At 34.2% G+C, this 8305-nt stretch overlaps 1 protein-coding gene across 1 annotated transcript; it reads left to right on the forward strand.

Annotated features, from left to right (window-relative positions):
• Positions 1–4043: 4043 nt before the first annotated feature.
• On the forward strand, positions 4044–6349 carry LOC120267675 (putrescine hydroxycinnamoyltransferase 1-like). The gene is made up of 3 exons (XM_039275350.1): positions 4044–4199; positions 4470–4980; positions 5095–6349. The coding sequence occupies exons 2-3, from the start codon at positions 4579–4581 to the stop codon at positions 5998–6000; spliced, it is 1308 nt and encodes a 435-aa protein (XP_039131284.1). The 5' UTR covers positions 4044–4199; positions 4470–4578; the 3' UTR covers positions 6001–6349.
• The last annotated feature ends 1956 nt before the right edge of the window (positions 6350–8305 follow it).

Consider the following 8305-nt stretch of genomic DNA (forward strand, 5'->3'; position numbering starts at 1 on the left):
GGAATGGAAATCGAATTCTAATCAATCACCCATCATTTATTCCTTAAATAATTAATAATTTAATTCATTCTTTTTTACTTCTTTATTTTAACTTGTTCACGTCATTAAGATATTCTATTAAAGTTAGTAGTAATTTAAAATTTATAAACAAAATTGTAGTAACTAACAACTTGTAAAAATAGTTATAAAATATATTTTATGTGCCAAAGCAAATACTTAGGCTACTTGATTAAAATATTAATTTAAAAAATAACGTGTGATTTTATATTTATTAATTTCTTTTTTTTGTTCAATACTTTTGGTTCACTTTTTAATATTCATTCATTCAGATTTTTTTTGAAGTAAGAAAAGAATCTCCATTTGGCAAGAATTTGTTTTGAATATAGTGGATAAATAATAAATTTACTGAATATAAAACTGAATAAAAAAGAGCAACACAAGCAAACATAGTTAATAAACCGAAGACCGGTTGACCCGATGACCCGGTGCTTAAACCGGTCCATGTTTATAATTAAACAATTTATGCAATCAATCCACTTTGACCCAGTTAAACCCAGTGACCCAGCCAGCTAGACAATACAGATTTTAATTTAAAATTAGTTGTGGAATATAGATAACGTATATGGGGTTATTGCAACATGGATAGAAGAAGGAAATTTCCTCAACAAATATAAAAAGTAGACCTAACACTGAAAGAGTTATAGGCTAGATAGATGGGTTTTTTTTTTCTTGCTACCCGACGAGCTAAGAGTAGCAAATTGTAACAAGAATTATATAATAATACACAAATAAAACCAAATGGATTAGTTATTTCAACGGTCTGTGTTTTATTAAAAATGTATTGATTGTATGTTTAAAGCAAGGTATGTATTAATTGGTAGGGCATGCAATACTTAATTTGGGTGAGGATATGACAATTGATAAAACCATAGCCACTTTGAAGTATGACGAAAGCAATGATATTTACATTAAAGGAATGGAAATCAAATTTTAATCAATCACCCATCATTTATTGCTTAAATAATTAATAAATTAATTCATTCTTTTTTACTTCTTTATTTTAACTTTTTCACTTGATTAAGATATTCTATTAAAGTTAGTAGTAATTTAAAATTTATAAACAAAATTGTTGTAACTAACAACTTGAAAAAATAGTTATAAAATATATTTTATGGGCCAAAGCAAATACTTAGGCTATTTGATTAAAATATTAATTTGAAAAATAACGTGTGATTTTATATTTATTAATTTCTTTTTTTTTATTCTATACTTTTGGTTCACTATTTAATATTCGTTCATTCAGATTTTTTTGAAGTAAAAAAACAATCTCCATTTGGCAAGAATTTGTTTAGAATATAGTGGATAAATAATAAATTTATTCAAAATAAAACTGAACAAACAAGAGCAACACAAGCGAACATAGTTATTAAACCGCAGACCGGTTGACCAGATGACCCGGTGCTTAAACCGGTCCATGTTTATTATTAAACCGTTTATGCTATCAATCCACTTTGACCCAGTCAAACCCAGTGACCCAGCCGGCTAGACAATACAGATTTTTATTTAAAATTAGGTGTGGAATAGAGATAACGCATATGGGTTTATTGCAACATGGATAGAAGAAGGAAATTTCCTCAACAAATAGAAAAAGTAGACCTAACACAGAAAGAGTTATAGTCTAGATAGATGGGTTTTATTTTCTTGCTGCCCGACAAGCTGAGAGTATAAAATTGTAACAAGAATTATATAATAATACACAAATAAAACCAAATGGATTAGTTATTTTAACGGTCTGTGTTTTATTAAGAATGTAGTGATTGTATGTTTAAAGCAAGGTATGTATTAATTGGTAGGAAATGCAATACTTAATTTGGGTGAGGATATTACAAAGGATAAAACCATAGCCATTGTGAAGTATGACGAAAGCAATGATCTTTACATGAAAGGAATGGAAATCGAATTTTAATCAATCACGCATCATTTATTGCTTAAATAATTTATAATTTAATTCATTCTTTTTTACTTCCTTATTTTAACTTGTTCAAGTGATTAAGATATTCTATTAAAGTTAGTAGTAATTTAAAATTTATAAACAAAATTGTAGTAACTAACAACTTGCAAAAATAGTTATAAAATATATTTTATGTGCCAAAGCACATACTTAGGCTATTCGATTAAAATATTAATTTGAAAAATAACGTGTGAATTTATATTTATTAATTTCTTTTTTTTTATTCTATACGTTTGGTTCACTATTTGATATTCATTCATTCAGATTTTTTTGAAGAAAACAATCTCCATTTGGCAAGAATTTGTTTTGAATATAGTGGATAAATAATAAATTTATTGAAAATAAAACTGAACAAACAAGAGAAATACAAGCAAACATAGTTATTAAACCCTAGACCGGTTGACCCGATGACCAAGTGCTTAAACCGGTCCATGTTTATAATTGAACCGTTTATGCAATCAATGCACTTTGACCCAGTTAAAATTAGTGACCCAGTCGTCTAGACAATACAGATTTTTATTTAAAATTAGTTGTGGAATAGAGATAACGTATATGGGGTTATTGCAACATGGATAGAAGAAAGAAATTTCCTCAACAAATAGAAAAAGTAGACCTAACATAGAAAGAGTTATAGGCTAGATAGATGGGTTTTTTTTTTCTTGCTGCCCGACGACTTGAGAGTAGCAAATTGTAACAAGAATTATATAATAATACACAAATAAAACCAAATGGATTAGTTATTTTAACGGCCTGTGTTTTATTAAGAATGTAGTGATTGTATGTTTAAAGCAAGGTATATATTAATTGGTAGGGCATGCAATACTTAATTTGGGTGAGGATATGACAATGGATAAAACCATAGCCACTATGAAGTCTGACGAAAGCAATGATCTTTACATGAAAGGAATGGAAATCGAATTTTAATCAATCACCCATCATTTATTGCTTAAATAATTTATAATTTAATTCATTAATTCTTTTTTACTTCTTTATTTTAACTTGTTCAAGTGATTAAGATATTCTACTAAAGTTAGTAGTAATTTAAAATTTATAAACAAAATTGTAGTAACTAACAACTTGCAAAAATAGTTATAAAATATATTTTATGTGCCAAAGCAAATACTTAGGCTATTTGATTAAAATATTAATTTGAAAAATAATGTGTGATTTTATATTTATTATTTTTTTTTTTATTCTATACTTTTGGTACACTATTTAATATTCATTCATTCAGATTTTTTTGAAGTAAGAAAACAATCTCCATTTGGCAAGAATTTGTTTTGAATATAGTGGATAAATAATAAATTTATTGAAAATAAAACTGAACAAACAAGAGCAATACAAACAAACATAGTTATTAAACCCCAGACCGGTTGACCCGATGACCCGGTGCTTAAACCGGTCCATGTTTATAATTAAACCATTTATGCAATCAATCCACTTTGACCCAGTTAAACCCAGTGACCCAGCCGGCTAGACAATACAGATTTTTATTTAAAATTAGTTGTGGAATAGAGATAACATATATGGGGTTATTGCAACATGGATAGAAGAAGGAAATTTCCTCAACAAATAGAAAAAGTAGACCTAACACAGAAAGAGTTATAGGCTAGATAGATGGGTTTTTTTTTTTTTGCTTCCCGACGAGCTGAGAGTAGCAAATTGTAATAGGAATTATATAATAATACACAAATAAAATCAAATGGATTAGTTATTTTAACGGTCTGTGTTTTATTAAGAATGTAGTGATTGTATATTTAAAGTAAGGTATATATTAATTGGTAGGTCATGCAATACTTAATTTGGGTTTGGTTATGGCAATGAATAAAACCATAGCCACTGTGAAGTATGACGAAAGTAATGATCTTTACATGAAAGGAATGGAAATCGAATTTTAATCAATCACACATCATTTATTTCTTAAATAAGTAATAATTTAATTCATTCTTTCTTACTTCTTTATTTTAATGCATTTGCATCTTAATATAAATATATGAAGTAGTGCTGGTTGCTGGTTGTGATTAAAAAGTCTTCTCCATTCACTTTGCTTCTTTGAATCTTCAGTCAAAACCAGCAAAACTGAAGAGCATTTCCACAAACACCTTCATCTTCTCAATCACAAATGATGTTTGGTCCGACAGTGGATAAAACTTGGTTTGTTCTTTTAAACAAGTGAAGAAAAGAACAAGTAAGCTTGTGATTTATGTTTGTAATTGCCTTTTAATTTCACGTTTTTCTCTTCTTATCTGTCAAGTCATTATTAGATCTAAACTTTATAAACTTGTAATCTCTACCTTTCAAGATTATAGTGGAATTTCTTGCTCCTCTAACTGTGGCTGTAGGCTTGAAGGGCGGAACCATGTCAAATTTTAGTGTTCTTTGTTGATTGCTTGAAGTATCTATTAGCTCCTATTTTTTATTTCTTGTGTGTGATTGTGGTGCTATATTGAGTTGTTAGGGTGCGACCAATCTCAGTAGTCCACAGTCAGCAACTCCTTGATAGATATCTTCTTCGATCTGCACACCAAGGGAAAAGAAAAACGAAGATAAAGAAGGTAGGGAAGAGTATGCTTGAGGTCACTGACTCCTGCATGGTTGTTCCGAATGAGGAAACACCAAAACACAGGATATGGCTCTCCAACCTTGATGTCTTGGAACCAAGAGATCATGAACCAACCTTCTATCTTTACAAGCCCAATGGAGATCCAAACTTCTTTTCAGTGGATACTCTTAAGAAGGCCTTAAGCAAGGTCTTAGTCACCTTCTACCCACTAGCCGGAAGGCTAGTTCTTGATGGAGATGGACGGCCAGAGGTGGACTGCAATGCTGAGGGTGTACTCTTCTCCATTGCACGAGCAGCGTGCACCGTTGATGGCTTTGGTGACTTTCGACCATCACCTGTTCTCCGGCAGCTTCTCGTCCCCTCTGTCACGAGTCCTGAGAGATCATCCATCTTGATGTTGCTTCAGGTCCAATCTTTACATCATTACATGTATGACTTTTGTTTTTGTTAATTGTTTTAATTTCTTGGATTAAAGGGATTAACGTAATGAAATGATATATATAAATATATATATATATAGTTGACATATTTCGAGTGCGGTGGAGTGTGCTTGGGCTGCGCGATGCACCACTCAGTCACTGATGGTGTCTCTGCACTCCATTTCATCAAGGCATGGTCGGAGATTGCCCGCTGTGGCTCTTCCATCACCAGTGTTCCTCCTTTTCTTGATCGCACTGTGCTTCGTGCTCGGTCACCACCAACCGTCTTGTTTGATCACATCGAGTACACTTGTGATCAGCTCTACTGCAAACACGTCTCACTAGACGAGATAGGACAAACATGTGAGACAGCTATACTCACAATATCCAAAGACCAGCTCAACATGCTCAAACATGGTTTGAATGGGGACCGAAATCTCAGCACATTCAAAGCAGTAGGCGTGCATCTATGGCGCACTGCATGCAAGGCTCGGGAGCTGGACGACGAGCAGGATACCAGGCTTTACTTGGTTGCCGATGCTCGTGCACGGCTCAAGCCAGTACTACCGATGGGATATCTTGGTAATGCTATACTGATCACTTCGTCACATTTGCGAGTTGGGGACTTGGTTTCCAAGCCATTTGAGTATGGAGTTGCCGAGATTGAAGAAACAGTTAACAGTCTTGATGATGAACATATAAGATCATTGGTGGATTTGTTGGAGATACGCATGAGTGATAAAGAGAAAGTGCTGGGGTCCAGGGCGATCAAAGATGTGGATTTTCTTTTGGTTAGCTGGTTGGCGTTGCCCATTTATGAAGTTGATTTTGGGTGGGGGAAACCGTGGTTTATGAGGCGAGCGTGCATGAGTTATGTGGGTCAAGCGTACGTGATGCGCGGTGGTGTTGAGAATAGTGGAGGTGTTTCGGTTTCTGTTGCATTTGAGAGAGAGAAAATGGTACGATTCAAAGAGATTTTTTACAAGGATTTAGATTCATATGTCTGAAGTCCAAGGGTAGTGTTTGATTGAGAAGATTACAGTTCTCTATTTTCTTGAGCTTATAAAAGAGTTGCAACCACCATGTTTGATGTTCCAAATAAAACGCCAAATCATCATTAACGAAGCAGATAGATGAGGAATGACTCAAATTTGGCAGATGTTAATTTGTTCATTGGACTTGGTCTTCAGTTGCTTGTTAGTTCCTTAATTTTCTGTTTTGGACCAAATATGTATGCAGTAGTGCTAATTATTTCTGCATATTTATTTAGTCAGTTTGTTGTTGGTTAAAGCCTCTAAAGAAGGCATGTTATGTATTTCATAAAGTTAAGTCAATAAAACCCGCAGCAGTTTCTATCAGCAATTTGCATTTCTGCTATTTTTTTTTCCCCTTTCTCTAATCTGTTATTTAATTATTATTTTTTTCTTTCTTATAAGGTTTGTCATTTTCTCTTAAAATAAAATGAACATAAATTTATTAAAAAAAAATTATTTTTTTATCTATTTATCTTTTTAACAATTCGTTAAATGAAACAACATTTGCCACATGTCAGTAAAAAAACTAGGGGAAAGTTCAAAAAAAACCCATGTGGTTTTTGGTTTTTGCAAATAAAGACATGTGTGTTTTTTTTTACAATTAAGTACTTTATGATTTTTTGGTTTTTGCAAATCAAGGAAAAGTGTTAACGCCGTCTGTGTTTGTTTATGTGATAGGGCAAAACTAACATTTCATATAAAAAAAATTTTCCCCTTTCACACATGAAAATTTTATTATATATTACAATCATCAAATCAAAGAAATTTTTTATGTGAAAGGTCAGTTTTACCCTGCCGCGTAAGCAAACACAGATGGCGTTGGCGGCATTTTTTTGTTTTACAAAAACCGAAAGGTATAATCACCAAAATAGTCCATGTAATTTTTTCTCTCTTCCCTTTTAGTCCCTCTACTCAAAAATGCTCCCAACTAGTCCCTCTACTTTTGAAAATGTGCCCACTTAGTTTAAAATGCTCCAACTAGTACCTCTATTTTTAAAAATGCGCCCGCTTAGTCCCTCTAGTTGGGACATTTTTAAAAGTAGAGGGACTAGTTGGGAGCATTTCTAACTAAGTGGGCACATTTTCAAAAATAGAGGGACTAGTTGGGAGGGACCAAAAGAGAAGAGAGAGAAAAGTAGAGAAACCAATTAGGGTATTATACCAAACCGAAAAACCACAAAGTACTCAATTTTAAAAAAAAACACACATGTCTTTATTTACAAAAACTGGTATAGAACAAGCAAGTTTTGTGGAAGTTAATGGCCAAACCAGAGATACCTTCAAAGAGAAAGAGGATCAACTTAATAATCCTAAGGTCCTCGGTCCCACCTACCGACAAAATGATCAGGTCATCTGCGTATTGCAGGTGGCAGACATTACCAAAATTACCAAGCATGACCCCATACAGAATGTGCGAAGTAAGACCATGGTTGAACATAGAGCTGAGCACGTCAACCACAAGAACAAAGAGCAGCGGCGACAGGGGGTCCCCTTGACGCAAACTACGCTGGTATCTGACATAGCCTTCAGGAGAGCCATTAATAAGGATGGAGGCTTTGGACGTGAACAGAATATTGGCAATCCAAAGCCTCCAACGCTGGCCGAAACCCCGGGCCTCCAAAAGCTCAAGGAGGAAACCCCAGTCTACCATGTCGAAGGCTTTAGCAAAATCCACTTTCACGATGTGCCCATCAAGATTCCCTTTTGAAGGCTAAATATAATTTCCTCAGCTGTCACCACATTGTCCATGATGGACCTACCCTTAATGAAGGCAGATTGTGAGCTATCCACTAACTGATCGATAACCAAAGAGAGTCTGGTGGCAAGGATTTTGGAGATAATCTTGAGAGGAGCGTTGATCAGACTAATAGGGCGGTAGTCAGAGATCGACGCAGGGGCATCCTTTTTAGGAATAAGAACGATATTTGCCCAGTTGATTTTTTCCAGATTGGCAGAGTGATTAAAGAAGTCATTACACAGTTTAACCAAGTCCTGTTCGGTAATGTTCCAAAACTTTTGAAATAACAGGATAGGGAAACCGTCGGGGCCTGGTGCTTTGTCCGCCCCTAAGTCCTTAGTGGCCGCAGCAATCTCCTCGACGGAGAAAGGGGCCTCCAGGCAAGCGAGATCCACCCTTGGTTTATTAGCGAGCAAAACATTGCAGTCAAAGTGCAAACGGAAATCACGTTTGGCACCGAACTGAGCACGAAAGTATGATGTGAACGCATGCCCAATGTCTTTTTCCCCCTTGAACACACGATCATCAAAAACCACCTCA

This window comes from Dioscorea cayenensis, chromosome 8, assembly GCF_009730915.1.
Source record: "Dioscorea cayenensis subsp. rotundata cultivar TDr96_F1 chromosome 8, TDr96_F1_v2_PseudoChromosome.rev07_lg8_w22 25.fasta, whole genome shotgun sequence".
NCBI lineage: Eukaryota > Viridiplantae > Streptophyta > Magnoliopsida > Dioscoreales > Dioscoreaceae > Dioscorea > Dioscorea cayenensis.